We start from the raw sequence: 17,695 nt of genomic DNA on the forward strand, positions 1-17,695 counted from the left end.
AACAGTATAAATAGTCCTTGAAAACAGAGGAAAGATACTTTTTCAGAGCATAGTACTGTTATTCTGCCATAAATTCTCTCTCTCTACTTTCTCTCTCTAAAATTCTCTCATATCCTTAATATCTGACTTAAGCTTCGGAGGGGAAATACCACCCAAACCTCCAGGGATGGTCCCTTTCTTGCAGGTTTCAAGGCAGACCTCAGGTTCGGAGTACGAGCTCAGGCGTTGTTGCACAAGTCTCAAAATTGAGAACCTACTGTTGGGAGTTGTAGTATTGATTTACTAGTTTTGCACTATGTAACATTTGGCGCCGTTTGTGGGAAGACGCAACAATGACTGATTGTCACTCATCCAATGGGTGACGAGAGGCCGCCCCGACGACGAGACAAGCCTTCAGCTGTCGTTCGTCCCTCGGGAGGAAGTAGGGGCCCTATCATCCAGGAGAATCCTGACCGTCCAGTAACAGCTGGTCATTTGGAAAATGTTTTGAATGACTTCCAGGCCAGGATGGCCGCTGTCATGGAGGAGCAAATTAAGAAAAATATGTTGTTTTTTCAGTTTAATCCAGCGCAGGATGCTGTGTTGCCGTTAGGGGGCAGTTAGAAGGTCGTCCAGGGATAAGCCGGCCTCCTCGGCAAGAGAAGACTAAGCCACTGTCTAAAGGAAAGCAGCCAACCACAATTGAAGCTAGAAGGAAGATGGATTGGAAGTTAGTAGTTCGGCCGAGAGATAACATTCCTCCTAGTGGCCACAAGATGGAGACGGATGCTAGGGAGTATTTGGAGGCCAAGAGGGCAGCCGCTCTCCAGCGCTCGGCCTCAGGGTCTACTCCCTATATGAAGGATCCTCCATTAAGAGTTCCATCCAGAACAGAAGGAAGAAGTCAAAGACCTTCGGCTCTGCAGTGTATAGGCGTCAGGCCTTAGCCAACACCTCTTCAAACCCAGTGCTGAAGGAATATCGTCGGGAGCACATACCCACTGAGGGACATGTTGGGGCACTCAAGATTAACTGGCCGACTCCTTTCTCAGCCAAAATCATGGAGTCCCCTCCATTCCCAAAGGTTAAGCTTCCGACAATAGATCTCTTTTGACTGCACTACATATTCAGATGATCACTTGTCCGCATACAAACATCAGATGTATGTTCAGGGAGTTGATTTTGCTACATGGTGCAAGAACTTTCCACCCACGTTAAAAGGGGCAGCCTAACTCGATGAATAATTTTACTGAGCTAAGTATCTTGTTTACCAGTCATTTTGTCGTAGATCGACAAGAGCAGAAGACCAGCATGCATCTAGGAAAGGTCATCCAAGGACCTAAGGAAGCTCTAAGAAGTTATGTGAAGAGATTTAATCTGGAAGCATTTCAGATCCAGGATCTGAATGCAGGAGTAGCGTTTGACGCTTTCATCCGGGGTTCAAGACCTGGATGTTTTAAGTTTGATTTGGTGAAAAAGTAGATATCCACCTTGACTGAGGCTCTGCAGGAGGCCGAAGCCTTTATTCATGCTATAGAGGTTTGTGCTGAAGCAAACAGCCAGAGGCAAAGAAAGTTGAAGAAAACATCCAGCCGAAAAAGAACATCCCCAAGAAAGCTGAAACTTAGGCGGTGACCTCAATGACAACTTCGTCTAGAAGAAGTAAGAGATCTGAACTGGCATCATTAGCTGAGCCTATAGAATTCAGTAAAGATCAGTACTCCATCCTCATGGAGATCAAAGATCAATATGAGCTTAAGGCACCAGCAGAAATGAAGACGTCTTACAGGCATCGAGATAAAAGCAAGTACTGTCATTTCCACAAAGATTGTGGTCATGACACGAATGAGTGTAAGCATCTGAAACGAGTTTTGGAGGATTTAGCTCGCAAGGGTAAAATAAACTCTTATTTACCTCAGGCAAGTAGAAAATTCTAGAAAAAAGACAATCGTCAAGGAAGAAGAAAAGATGATGAAAGCACTGACGAAGATGTAGTGCTAGTGATTTATGGAGGATTTGCAGCATGAGGTCCTACAAATCGCGGCCATAAGAATTATCTGCGGGAACTCAGCCAGATAATGCTCACCAACCAGGCAGAGTCTGATCCATTCCTCAAAATTGTGGTCAGCGAGCAGGATTGTGGGAAGATAAGAACACCTCATGATGACCCGCTAGTGGTAGAGATGAAGATGGCGAATCTCGGGGTAAGACGGATCCTAATTAATACAGGGAGTTCTACCGATATCATCAGTGCAGATTGTCTGTCAAGCTTGAAGTTTGATGAAGGAAATTCGGTACCCGTCAATCATCCTATTATTGGATTCAGTGGAGGAGTCATCCATCCCCTGGGAACAATCACTCTACCCGTCTAGGTAAAAGATAAAGAGGTCGCCCGAACGCTCTTTGTGAAATTCTTAGTGGTACGAGATTTGACAGCCTATAATGTCATCCTCGGACGACCCACCTTGAACCACGTCAAGGCTGTCATTGTGACTCATTTGATGGTTATGAAATTCGAATGTGATGGAGGAAAGATTGGATCCCTGTATGGCGATTAGCAAGCAGCAAGAGAATTGTAAGTGCAAGAGACACGCAAGAGGGGGGTGAATTGAGTGTTTGTCCGAATGTTGCAACTTTTTCGATTATTGTAAGAACAATAAAGAAACAGTTCTCTAGCAGCGGAAATAAAAGCAATGAATAAACAACACAAGGATTTAACGAGGTTCAACTTCAAATAAATCTACGTCCTCCACTCACTCACTCTTTTATTAATCAACTCAGAATAACAAAAATATTACACTCAATCACTTATGCACCTATGCACAAGATGATTCCCCAACATCCACCTATGGAAGTTCGACTCAACCACCCACTATGATGGTTCAAATGAAATTGATCCCTGATCAACTTCCCCAGCAACCTGAACTCACAGGATGCTCAAATACAACAAGTTTTTCTCTCACGAGCAAAACAACCTAATATGTTTAGAATGAGAGTAGTTTTAGATCTATGTGGTATTAGGGTTTATGCTAGGTTTGAATACTTAAGAGAGAATACTTTTGCTGAGAGATTACTCAAAAATTATCGTGCAAAAGCTTAAGGTTTGAATGCTAGCATAACTTCTTAAATAAGCCTTTGGTAAGTAAGTGTTACATGATATTATGAGAGTATACTTTCCTCGGAAGTATGGAAATTATTCCAAGGAAAATATACTCAGTATAATATCATATGACACACTTACCATACTTAAGAAATCTTGCTCGCATAACAAACCATGCATCCGTGTACTGGTAAGGTACATGGGTCAAAAGTTTAGATGGGCTAAAGTACACTTTTCTGAGGAAATAAGTGTACTAACAAGCTTCATTATGGCACAAACTTGTACTTAGGCCCAGTAAAGGCAAAGCCTATTTCGGTAAAAAGGTGAGGTGTACTGACCAATCAGCACTTACCACGTGTCACATCATTATTTCTTAGCCAATCAGATGCTCCCAAATTAGGGTGACATCAAGGTACAACAGTTATTTCAAACAGTATAAATAGTCCTTGAAATCAGGGGAAAGGTACATTTTTCAGAGCATAGTAATGTTATTATGCCATAAATTATCTCTCTCTCTCTCTACTTTCTCTCTCTAAAAGTTCCTTCATATCCCTGATATCTGACTTAAGCTTCGGAGGGGGAAATACCACCCAAATCTCCAGGGTGGGTCCATTTCTTGCAGGTTTCAAGGTAGACCTCAGGTTCGGAGTACGAGCTCAGGCGTTGTTGCACAAGTCTCCAAATTGAGAACCTACTATTGGGAGTTGTAGTATTGATTACTAGTTTTGCACTGCATAACAGACGTGATTTTTGATGTTGTTTTAGAATGGTGATGTGGTTCGGCCATCATTTAGATTTGAGCACCACAATTTCTTTCACATTTCTTCAAACCTTCACCCTAGCCTAACCTTTATACCCCAAAGTCACATGACCCTAGGGGATTGAGTCTATGTCGATGAGGGGGCCTACATCGTGGTCTTCTGTCACTCATACCTTTAGCACGCATGAAAGGTCATTGTAAGCACACTTTTGTGTGTGTTTGTGTGGGGGTATATATATATATATATATATATATATATATATATATATATATATATATATATATATATATATATAAGTGAATTCATATGAGAATGTATACTTACATGAGAAATCAAAATCAATTTTACGCTCTATAACTCTTGTGAATAATTGATGCAACTCCAATGAAAAAGTGATGTAACTCAAAAAATAGATATTAGAAGAAGAAAACTAAAACAAATAAAACAGTTTTGGGTTCAAACTTTTTTTAGGGGGTATAACTCTAATGAACAAGTGTTGTAACTCTAATCCAATCGTGTGGTTTAGATTCATTCTCATTTCTCATGTAACGAGCATTCTCATGTGATCTGAAAACCACTCCTAATGCTAATAACTGAAAGCTGCAACATAAAATGAGCAAAAACAGAAAATGGATCCCACCCCTATATATGTATATGTATATGTATATATATATGGATATGCATATGCATATGCATATGTATATGTATGTGTGGTGGGCGTGTGTGTATGTGTGTGTTTTACATAGTACCCAAATTATTTCAATAAAATGAATCAACTCGATTTAAAAACTACGCCATGTAGAAAACTTATCACGTGCTACATAATAATCAGATTATGATATTATCCGTTTGGACACTATTGTCTATTGAAAACAATTGATAACATTGAAAGATAGAACGCAAGGTAGTACTTTTTCTACTCAATTCCCACCCGAAGCGACAGAAACGTAGTAAGCAATTGAAAATAATCCATGAACGAAACACAGTATGCCACCAATTGATAGCATGTGATGGTGAGTGAAGCCACATGATGCTCTCGATTTCTGATTCGCCAGCGTCCCAATTACCAGCATCGACAATCCAACTACAAATATAAGCCTGTATATTTCATGACCATTGATTAATGTAGCGTTATATAGATAATGTTCTGAAATAATTTACACTCATATATATGTAAAACATAAACTTCTCATAAGTATAAGAAATAAGAGGCTAAACTTGAGTTTATCAAATAATCAAGGTTGACCTGTTTGGTTAGAGCTTTCTCTCTACTCTTGTGACAATGGTACGATTTTTGCCACTTGCAATACATGATCTCCAATTCCCCACCTCCCCACTTGTACAAAGGATATTTATCTTAATCTTACCGTAAAAAAAAAAAAAAAAAAAAAAAAAAAAAAATCATCATGAGATAATTGGTTCCGAACAATTATCAATATTAATCTAAATTTTGGAATTATTTTATTTATTTATGAATGACTTGAAATATGGAGATACTCTTCCTATACTGATCCCTAGTAACATAGTACAACTTTATATACTTCTATATCGTCTCTTAACTTTCCATATATTAGGTTGTCATAACTAATGAGAAGGTGTTACATGGATATTGATCAAATTTCATGTCGGATTGATATGGAGAATTTATTGCCAAACTTAGGATTATTCATTAACTAATCAAATTAGAGACTAATACGGGAATATGGTGATAATTTTTCTCTCAAATAGGAAGGTCATCATTTCTTTAATGTATTTAGTCTCCTTTAACGCCCTATTGTCAAGTGATCCACTAACCATGTGAAAAAGTTGTCCCAAGAGCAATACAACTCTTTATAAACTTCATTTAGACAAGCCTATGCAAGAGAATAATTTGACTACATATAAGGTTGAAGGGGTTCGTGCCTTAAACCAATTGGTAATAGGTGGAGTAATCTATCAATATGTTAGTCATTCTCTTCTATTACTTCTATGAGGGACAATTAGTCCCAACTCACAAGTGCATTATACACTTAACACCCCACTTACATGTGAAGCACCTATAATCTTGCAATGAGGTACATCATAACATCGCCATGCGCCCTCTCTTACTTCTATCATGAGGTCAATTGGGCCTCTACTTGGGGCAAACATAATTATGTTCGACTTACGTATATACTCAGATCTTTACCACCTACCATCTTGCAGTTCTTAAAGTTATTTCCCCCCTCCATTTTGGAACACGTAATGAGTAGGATCATTTGCTGTGATACCATCATAAACATTATTAGGCCTAACATAGGCCCTATCAAAGGAGAGTTTGACTGTATTTAGGTTGCTAGAATTATCCAACCTAAAACCAATTGGTAGTAATTGGAGTAACAATAATTTCTCTCTATTTTTCGTGGAACAACTAGTTCCAATTTATATACCGGTTATACCCTTAACAAATCTTACCAGAGATTTGAACTAAGACCTCATATACAAGATGTGGGGGTTGATACTTTTAAGCTACAGAACAATTGGTCGTTATGTCATAACATAAGCATTAAGTTCACACTTAGAATTATGTTGTACATGCGTGATGCTTTTGACAATGATCTTAATAAGAGAAACAAAAAACTAAGAGTTGACCATAAATCTCTAAATATTCAAATAGCAAAAGTAAGAAAATTTTGATAGTTTGAAATTTTTGAACGAAACTAATTCTACGATGCATTTACATAACCGCTTGATCGACAATATTAAAGTTTTAACCCCAATTGCCACTCTCTATCATTTTTCTCCCTAAAAAACCTAGTACTTCTTCAGCTACTTCGAGATTGCCACAATCCTTTCCAATTGTGTAAGCCCGGTTTTCACTTTTATTCACAATTTTTTCTAGTTTCTGTTAATAATATCATCCTTTCTCTTTATTGAAGAGTTTTGTAACCCAAGTATAAGTTTTTGTCTACAATATTGGGTGCTTTAAATTTAATTTGTTAGTCTTCCCTTATGGGAGTTTAAAGTTTGGTTTATATGGTTTGTTGTAAGGATGCATTTTACTATACAAATGTGTAATCATTATTAGATTTTCATTTACTATTTAATGGTCTTATAAAGAGATTTCTTCTCAAAACTATGTCAAAATGATAGACGCTCTAATAGAAGGGTGCATGATTTGGTCAACAAACAAGGGATAAGATGTATTATGAGATATATTTCATTATTAACAAATTTTATTGTACAAACAATTTATTTTATCATGTTAGTATGTGTCTTGTTTTTCCTTGTTATCGATGTTAGATACTATATAACTTTCAATCATTAAGATTTGTTATGAACTCTTGAAATCAAGCTCTTTCTTCTTTCCTTAATAAGTTATTGGAGAGACGTACGCTAGTGATTCCTTGATCCTCGCTCCGAACCTGAAGCAAAAGAAACCAACCCCGGAGTTCTGGGTGTGGTTCCGCCTCCGAAGTTTAAGTCAGTTTACGTAAGGAATGAAGTTTAGTGATAGGGAGAGAAAGAGTGTATAATTCAACAGACTGATGACACAAAATTCAATATGATCTAGCTTTTACGTGATTTTGAAGGGACTATCTATAGTCTTTGGGATCTCAAAGCTGCCATAATATGACACCCTAGAATGGGAGCATTTGATTGGCCGAGCAATCAGAATTAGCCACATGGCAGACAAATATTGAATGTATTAATTTAGTCAATCATATATAGCCGTTTTTTGGGATTTGGGCTTGATGGTCCTTTCTTTCTTGAATTGGGCTTAAAGTGTCAGGAGGAATAATCCCTTTCAAAAGGTCATATTTCTCTCTATATTTAATGACACGTGGAGGCATTTGATTGGTCCACATATACTATTATCAACCCTTCACTTACGTTACAACATTTGCCCTTGAAACGGGAGTAATCTTTTAGCAAAACTAACTAATCTTCTTCTATCGGTAGAATCAGTGACGCGTTTAGCCCCTAGGATGACACGTGTCTCTTCAGTTTTTACTAACTTGGAGTTTTTGACCCCCTTTATATACTTCGCTTTGTGCTTTATGAAATCCTTTTAACGCTTGTGTTTTTTAGAGAGAGAAATTTTAGAGCTTTTCTGACTTTTCTAGAGAGAGAGAGCACTCGTCCAGATATATGTTATTCTTGCGTCGATGCGTCAGCCTTCAAAGCACATGTCGTGTTCATCAGATATCTCCTTTTTCCTCCTTCCTATTCTATATTCTTTTTTTTCTTGTCAACACAATAAGAATGAATTCTTCCTCCTCTTCAAATAAACCCGATCGTCTAAGAGTTTGTCTTGACCCTAAAACCATAATATTTCTTCTTTGGCGTATTCTAGAGTTAGGCATATTCTGCCCGGTTTTTCATATCCGTGTTTTTATGGGTTTGGCCAACAAAGTCTTTACTTGTGCACGGTAATTTGGCTTGCGTAAGAAAACGACCCGTTTAAGACGATGAATCATTCTTCCTACTCCCAGCTCTTAGATGGAAGAATTTATTGGTCGTGTTTTGAAGAGGGAAATAATAGGGAAGATAGAGGCCTTTTCTGAAAGTGCTCGGCTAGAGGCTGTGTTTTCTCTTCCTTAAAAAACCATTGAGGAAAATTTTGTATAGACCTAAACGGAGGCAAGTCCGTATGGGAGAGAAGTCAAAATTAGAGAGGTTCCTAACAATAGTGATGAGAGAGATTCATATCATTCAAGGGATATGATAGTCGTTCTACTCCCTCATCTAAAATTAGAAGACGTCTAGGTCCTCTTTTTGACCCAGGTTTTATAATAGCTAACAGGAAGTGGTTGGAAAAAATAGGCCCAAACCCTAACCATTTATCCTCGACCATGCCCATGCCCGGTAAATTCGTTTAGGATTCCTGATGGAAGGGCCACTATCTTGAGTGCGCATAAGTTTGCAGTGTACAAGCTAGCTTAGGACGCTGTACTGAGGCTTCCTCTACATGATTTATTGAAGAAGTGCTAAGGCACTATAACCTCGGCCGCAATCAATTGGTTCCCAATGCATGGCACAACATCCTGACATATATAGCCATGTGTGAATTGTGTATGGCCCTTTCCTTACCCGCCTTTACACATTTGCCGTCTTTGTCTAATGTCCCCAAACTGTTGAAGGCGCTTGGTTTAGCATTTGCAGCCGTGCTGGTTTATCATCGCTTGGGATAAACCCTCCAAAATGCACGACAAAAGTTAATATTATATTTCTCCAAGCTCCTAGCAAAGAGGTAGCCCAGAGGCTTCATTACAATAGCAGGGCAGTAACCAATCTTGAACGAGGGGGTCCTATTTTTGACCTGGAGGATAGACACGTTGACGAGGTAGTCGAAGACTTTGGGATAATAGAGTACACCAAGCCTAATCTTCCACTTTGAAAGGACCAACCAATTGGATTCCTTTCAAAGAAATTTATTGATGATGAGTTCTTGGTAGGCACTGGTTTGCAGTTGGACATATATAGAAGTAATTCAATAAGTTTTTCTCCATTTTATTTCGGTCATCCATTAATTTGTGTTACTAAACTTCTATATTATTCTTTTGTAGAAGTAACCAGGCCACTCCTCCGTAAATCTTGGAAAGGCAAGATAGACTTGTCTCATCTTAGCTGAAGCCATTGGAAGGAATACTCAAAGACTGGGCCTGAAAAGCTCTCTGAGACTTTGGTAAGACATTATCTTCGGACGAGTATAAATAAATAATTTTTTTTTTGTTATGGAAGAAGGATATTCGCAGAAGGAAAGAGACATAAACTGATTGGTCTTCCATGAATGTCCTTGGCCCATTTAGTTAAATGGCTCTCTTGGACGAGGTCCATTTATAGAAGGAAGGTGACTCGACTTAGCCGGCCTACCTCACAAATTTTATTTATCTAGAACAAAGAACCAAATGCTGGACGAAGGGTATTCATTGAAGGAACGCGACAAGATTTGGACCAACCTCCTTTAGCATATGGTCTTCATCCAAGAAGGAAGTTCTGGACGGACCTAATATTAGACGAAGTGTATTCTGAAGAGTGGGGCCCTAGTTTGGACGACTTTCTTTAGCAAAAAGATTGTGTCCATGAATTTTAGGGACTTTGGTCTTTGGTCGTTTATCTTGGGCGTTGATTTATCTAACTTATCTTATTTTTCGGACAAGAATGCTCTAACCTCCAAAACATTGGCAAGGAAGTAAGCTTCGTCTAAAAACCAGTCGGCAACTACCGCTAGGGATGTACCTTCAACAAACAAACCAAAGGGCTTTCTCCCTAAGAAGAAGTCAGAACGGACGAGCTCGTCCGTTCTCTTGAAAGATACTCCTGTCACTCAAAAGATGGGAGAAAAAAATAATGTGGTGGTTGACGTCTATTCCACCATTTTTGCTCGTTTAGAAGAAGAATAACATCGCTTTCCCTCCCTTCCTGTGAATCAGTCAAACGCGGCTGATCAGAACGAAAATTAGCTGGAAGCGGCAGTGACGACAGAGATTCAACCGAAGGCGGCTGATAGAGAATTGTCGGCCTATAGTGTCCCTGCTTATAGATCTACACCTCGGTCGTGTGGTGAGTTATACTACTCAAACATAGCTCGGACGCTGGGAGTTGGTGGACGTCCAATGAGTACGTCCAACAGACTTGCAGTTGTTTTTATCATTAAAAGAACATACTCTTCTCCATTTTCAGATAAGGGCAAAGGGCTCATAGTAGAGCGAGCTGCTCTTGTTTGAAACCAATTATAGTCAAGAGAAAGAATAGAAAGCCTTATCCACCTATCGGCCTTAGCAAGCAAGCTTGATTTACAAATCAAATAGGTAGTTTACTTGCTTACTCAAGAGAGTTAGGATTGAACTACTACCGTCATCTTTTTCTTTCTCCTGGACTGTATTGTATAGGAATTGCTATAAGGCCTCCACTAAACATACCCCTTGGGGTAGAGTAAAAGCCCTGTAGAATATCATTCTAAAGTCTTGAAGAAGTTTGAATCGATCTATCTTCTGGTCTGCAAAGGCTGATTAGTAGCCCTTCACTCGACTAATGAGTCTTCACCAACCTTCACCAAAATATCAAGGGTTGAGAGAGACAAGCTTAAACAAGAGCATTTCAAAACTTAACCTGAGTTTTATATCAAAGGCTTAAGCGGAGCTTTGTGTGGACATGTTGGATACATGTCTTAGCCGGCTGCTGAGGTATATATTATTTATTTATTTGCCTTGTTGTCCTGGTTGTATAATTGTAAATTTTCTATTGACATTGACACCGTTGACATAATACACCCTTTTTTCTCTACAGCTCTTTGTTCGCGGTGTCATGACCGAAGACTGGGTTAGAGATCTGATGAAGGAGAATAACCAACTGGTCCACCAAGCGACCTTTGTCGAGGATAAGGACTTCAATGACTGCGAGACTCTCAAGACCTATTAGAGTGGTCTGGCGACCATGGAGTCCACTAACAAACAGTACCTCATAAATATCAATGAGTTCATGAACAAGAGGGATGGTTCGAAGTTGGCCCTTGACACAATGTCGGACGACACAGAAGAAGGGAGGAATGCAGCTCTCTTGGCCGCAGCCGAGCTCATAAAGGATAACCTCAAACTTCATGAGGATAGCTCTCAGCTGGAAGATTAAGTGGCCAAATCCTTTAAGGATGCCAAGGAACCCTTCCTCGACGTCATTGAGATAACCAAAGGGTGGGCTGTCAAAGCCTTCAATATGATGCCTAACCACAAGAGGTAGTTTGTTATGAGCGTCCACAGTAATTTCAAATGGATTTCCCATAGGGCCCAGATAGTTGGCGAGACCCCTGCGAGCTTTTCATAGTCTTAAGAGGAGGAGGAGGAGGGCAGCGAGGAGGTCTATGAAGGCCAGGTGACGACAAAGATGCAACCCAAGTTAATTAGGATGAATAACCTTTAGGCTCTTATTGTCGTTGTATTTTGGTTGATTTGCCACCCTTGTAACCATCTTTAGCCAACAATTGTTGTCTTGATCTCTTTTTATAACAATTATGCTTGGTTTTTAGCTTGGTTGATTTGCCACCCTTGTAACCATCTTTAACCTTTTTTGCAAATTATACTCTGGTATCTTGAGACTCAGACGTGTCCAAAGTCTTGTCATTTGTAATTATATTAGCATAAATTAGCTAAGTGCAATTAGACTCGTCCAATGCACATGTTGGGACTTAGCTCTCTGTAATTTTTTTATTTTGGACCTAACGTATCCAATTACACTCTTCCGATAATGCTCGTCCCATAAATTAGCATTATTGGACGTTTGTGATTTGGGCCTGACTTAACCAAGTCCATTTTCACTCGTCCAACAACGCTCGTCCTATAACTTAGAGTTATAGCATATTTGTGATTTGTGCCCAACTTAGCTAAGTCTAATTACACATGTCCAATAACACTCAACCTAGTACTCCCAACTCTGGATCACTTCCTCCCCCCTCCTTCTTGGGACGAAGCTCGTCCAATCTTTTCAAACGAGGTGCGTTCCAAGAAGGAGCCAACCAGCCTAGGTCGATCTTTTATGAAACTTAGTTGGACGCGCACAATTGGTTTTTAATGGCAGATTCATCTTACATCCATTGCTTTTCACGCTCATGCGGTTTGAAAATTGTCGCTTCTTAGGGCTTCCCATCTTATGGTCGACTTCTTTTTGGAAGCAGTGTTCGTCTTGTAATAATGGTTCACAACTAGGGATCAGTACTACTTGGTCGACCTTACTTTGAAAATAGTATACCTTTAGTAAGGTTTATCATCTTCTGGCTGGCTTCCATTAGGAAGCAGTATTCGTCTTGTAATAATGGTTACCTTACTAGGGATCGTACTTCTTGGCTGAACTTACTTTGAAAAGAATATACCTTTACTAAGGTTTATCATCTTCGAGTCGTTCTTCCTTAGGAAGCAGTGTTCGTTTGAAAAAGGATTTTCCTATACTAGAATTAGTCATTCTTTAAACAAGTTATATTAACTTATATCCTCTCGAAGGTATTAGGTTTTTCAATTTTTATCTGAGTTACTGCCACCTTAAGACTAATTGTTCACCTCTGGTGAAATGCCCTGAAGTGAATAACTTAATAAATTGGAGAGATAATCATAAATATAGAGAGGAAGTAGAAATTGTATTATGTGAATTTTTCTTGGTAATGTTCTAAGGTACATGCATAAATTCATAATTCTCTTAAACTACATAAGTTAAAATTGCACCCGACTAATACTTCTTCAGGGTGTCCGAGTTCAAAGTTTGTTGTCTGCAGTGTCCATCAAGTTATTGAAGATGGAATGTTCCACCATTTACTTCTTCCACAACCAGGTAAGGCCCTTCCCAGTTTGCCGTTAGTTTGCCTAATTCCTTAGCCCGTCCTACTGCTTCCATCTTCCCCAGGAACAAATCTCTAACTTTCAACGGTCGTCTGGTGACTATTTTGTTAAATTCACGAGCAACTCAAAGCTTGTACAATTGCATTCTCATTAATTCCTTGCATTTCACCTTTCGTAGTTGGTCTATATCAGTGATTAGGAGGGCCTAGTTGGCATCTTTTGAGTAATCATTACTCTTTGGGTATGCTCTTCAATCTCAATGGGCAACACAACCTCAGTGCCATTGACTAGAATAAAGGGTGTTTCGACCATGGAGTTCTTAGTTATAGTTCTGATTAACCATAAAATCAATTTCAATTCTTTAACCTCCCTTATCATTCTCTAACTTCTTTTGATTTCATTTGCCAAGATCATGTTGAAAGACTCTACTTTCCCATTAGCTTTGGGTGGGTTCCAACAGCAAAATGAGCCTTAATTTCTGTTCCAATCTTTCAGTTTTGGTGTTTCAAAATGCGGACCATTGTCAAATACGATTGATTGCGGCATGCTTATCCAGGTTATGATGTTTTCCAATGAAATTCTTTACATCATTGGTAGTTTTTGATGGACTTCACACATACCTCAACATATCTAAACACTTATATTTGGACATTAAAACTTCTAACAAGCTCTCTTGAGCACATTCTTGATGTAGAGCCCTAAATATATCATGTCTTCTTCAATATTCTAACCTCTAATCTTTGATTTTTATATTTCTACATATTAAATTATTTCTTCATATGTACACACTCAAATGTTTATTTTCGCTGACTAAGATATAAATGAATGTTCTCATGCCAATAAGATGATTTAGACAATTATTTAGGATTGGTTGAATAATAAATACTTTCTTCTTTCTTTTTCTATTCCAACGATTATCATTTTAGATAGTTTCGCATCTATTGCAACAATTTCACTTTTGGAGGAATATAAAACAAGTTTAGTTGACATTAGTAATACCCTAACTTTATACTATTATAACACTCAATAATTATTCACCAACCCACCTTTTATTGTTAAAGGGGTGCTTTTTACTTTAGTAAAATAAAATTTCTCTTTTCTACCCTAGTAAATTGAAGGGTACCTTTACGCTTAATTACCCACCTTTTTTATGCCATAAAAATTATGCCCAAACCTACTGTTGCAATAGAAAAAGAATAGAGGTGGTATGTCACTAAAAATTTAGTATTTTGTGTCTTTAATGATCCGACCTAGACTACTCTTCTTAGGGTGTTGGAATCAGTTACTTGGTCGTGTAAAACTAGACATGAATCGTGTATTTGATTCCTAATGATATTTGTACCCTTACCCTTGAAATCAATATTTGGTTCATTGTCTAATGATGAAGTAATGATGGATAAATTTACATTGGATAAGTCCCTCAAATGTCCATATGATTTTCAAGATATCCAATTACGCTTTTTAGTCTTTTTTAAAGACTTGTTGGTTACTTGTTTTTAAAACATTTTGAAAACAAAAATCTTTACAACGAGATAATCAAATCCGTACTCATTCCACATATAGCAATAAAAAATATGTCTACAAACAGGTTTGATAAGTTGACAAGTTGAAAATTTCAACCTGACCTAATCTGTTATTATTGGGTTGCATTCTAATTGGGTTTGTGGGTTGGGTCGATTTTTGCCTACTCTACTAGTCAATTAATATATAAAATCAAATACAACTTTGCTCGCAAGCGTGTTGCTCATGGAGATTCACGAAGTGGGAGAGTAGTAAGCCCTTCCATCTTCTATAGAGAGGTTGTGGATTCAATTCTCATCTAAGAAGGCTTTGGAATAGATTGTACTTACGTGTCTTGTAAAAGGCATTTAATGTAATTTATCTTGTTAGTTCCATTGATTATTTTAAGACATTGCCCGTCATCCAACCTATCAGATTTTGATTAGCAAATTAATCTATTACTTTTTATGTCCTAACTTATATGTGGTATCATACGCACAAAATAAAACGTGGAATAAAAGATATACTGGCAGTACTACGAATATGGCATAAAACACTCGATAACAAAGGAGATAAGAGTACTGTTTAACAATCGAAAATATAAAAATTATAAAAATTATAAAAAGTTAAAAACTGAAAATATAGATTGAAAAAAATTTATTAACACTGGGCATAAGAACATTTATTACTCAAATATACCAATAAAACATATATGAAACTTTCCCAAAAAAAATCATCTATACTTAGAAACCTGAATGTTAGATACTCAAATTTCATATAGGTAGGCGTGGTGACCTCACACAATTTCCAGTGATGCACATAAATAACGTGAAAAATATACGCGTAAAGGGGTATATGTTTGCATAAATACTAGTGAGAGAGAATGCAAATTAAAGAACACCTACTAGTTTCAGATTACAATCATTACTCTTGATCCTATAACAATACTCATTTATGTAATACTCTATCTATTTTCCTCAATTCTTCCATCTGTTCTTTATCCGGTTTTTAAAAGGCACATTTAACCAGTAGTATTTTTAATTATGTACTATTAAATAATTTAGACTTTTATATCGTAAAAAGACAAATCAAAAGAAATCTAAGGTTTCACATGATATCTATTTTTGTCGGATATAAATTTATAAAAAAAATGGTTAAATTTTAGAAGTTTGACCGCTTGAATAGTTATAAATAGGATAAATCTTTTTAAAAAAATTGATGAAATTTATTTTTAAGCTTGCTACTGTAGTGATTTATTCTGTTGAAGTTTATCCATCGAAGATTCAAACAATTAAAAAACAAAAAAAGAAGAGACAGTCACCAGGAGAAGATGAGGCATGCTATAGTTAGTTGGCGATTGGAGGAAGATTTTTGGAGATCTTCTTGGTTGCAAATACACATGCAACCACCGAGCAAGTTGGATATAACATGGGCAAGTGCCATTAGCCCTGCTGCAGCTAATCCTAGTTTGAAGGCTTGTTCACTGGGACTCCTACACTCAAATATCCACATCTTCAAGTGTTTCACCTGTTATACAGATCAATGCAACTGTAATCATTTCGCTTATTGATATAACGCGCACAAATGGTATATGCTGCATATAAGATGTTAGAAGTAGAAATATTTGGCAAAAACTAAGTATTAGCAACATCAATTCTCAGTGAATATAATGCCTGATTCGGATGCTTAACTCATGAGCTTTTATTTAAAGAAATATATGTTAGCTTATCATTAGTCTTTATTACAGCATATATGAAAACTGAAAAACAAAAGCAAAATCTCCTTCAAACACAAAACATTGCGGCTGTCAGAGAATTAAGCAGGCACCTTATTTTGAGCAATTTCCGCTTCAATACCGCAAAGTCCTGCTGCAATGTCTAAAGAAATAACCAAAAGGCACACAAAAAACCCTGCTATTTTCGACATTGTTTGAAATCAAGCAATTTTGAGAAGATGGAGCTTCTGGACTGCAGGAGAGTGAAATAATGGGACTGGAGAATCAATTAAAGACAATACGTCTAATTTTCAGATGGAACTAACTGTTAAATAATAAGCTAAACTTTGATGAAAATGCTTCTTTTGTTCACACCACGTAAAAGTTGAGCCACTCAAAGTTTAGCTTTATCTTTTGTAGCGCTTATTTAAATGTGTAATTGGTTTAGACTCGGATTCCGTAGATGGGTATAAGTAACGGGAAAGCAGGTTGCTAAACAGCACAGAACTGCGTGCCTGGAGCTGTTTTGTAGATTCCATTTTTCCATGGTAGAAAAGTAACTTTGATGGGTCCTTACACCTGCGGCCTTTTGACTTTAATGACCATGTTCCCAAAAATCATATGAGAGATCATTACGAGGAGAAGATATGTTTGCTTACATGTGAATAGCCTTATATGTAGAGATGAGAATGGGTAGGTTCTAGGATTCAGATCCAAATTCGTTTTTTAGGTAAGGATTCATATCGCACTGGCATCTAGACATGGTCCAAAATGGATCATTGCCTATAGTCTTCAAACTATCCTAATTTTCACAATAATTAAAGATTTTAAACAGTAAACTTATATAATATTACCCAAAAAATACTTTTAATTTTTGAAAAATAACCATTACAACTACTTAGAACTATTCAATTATCAAACTATAGATTAGTTATCAACCCAATTTTCGAAATTAATTATCTAGTGAATTCGCACAAAAATCACATGTTAATTACAACAATAATCTGTAGCAAAAATCCGTTTTAGATGTAATAACTATTATTATAATATTATCAAAATATAATAATATTATAAAAACAGGTAAATGGATCTGGATCCGGGTAATAATTTAGGACTCGGTCCTAATCCGTTTTTTTAAGGAGGATCCAGATCCGTCAAAAATGGATCTAGATCCACGGATCCGGATAAGGTCCATTACCCATTACCATCTCTATTTATATACACGCTATTGGTGTCGAGTCATTATCAAAATTGCAATTTTATTCTTGTTTAACTTTTGTTTTTTAGATCTATAGATTCGTGGGTTATGTAATTTTCTCCTTGTCACGTCCATATGACTAATGGCACTAGAAGCCAT

General features: G+C 37.4%; 1 protein-coding gene across 1 annotated transcript; it reads right to left on the bottom strand.

Annotated features, from left to right (window-relative positions):
• Nucleotides 1–4,621: 4,621 nt before the first annotated feature.
• On the bottom strand, nucleotides 4,622–16,863 carry LOC104903332 (hypothetical protein). Its single transcript, XM_010691347.4, has 3 exons — nucleotides 16,452–16,863; nucleotides 15,946–16,151; nucleotides 4,622–4,938 (listed from the first exon to the last, which is right to left on the bottom strand). Exons 1-3 carry the CDS (start codon nucleotides 16,548–16,550, stop codon nucleotides 4,761–4,763), a joined length of 483 nt encoding a protein of 160 aa, XP_010689649.2. The 5' UTR covers nucleotides 16,551–16,863; the 3' UTR covers nucleotides 4,622–4,760.
• Nucleotides 16,864–17,695: the final 832 nt, after the last annotated feature.

This window comes from Beta vulgaris, chromosome 9 (genome assembly GCF_026745355.1).
Source record: "Beta vulgaris subsp. vulgaris cultivar EL10 chromosome 9, EL10.2, whole genome shotgun sequence".
Taxonomy (NCBI): domain Eukaryota; kingdom Viridiplantae; phylum Streptophyta; class Magnoliopsida; order Caryophyllales; family Amaranthaceae; genus Beta; species Beta vulgaris.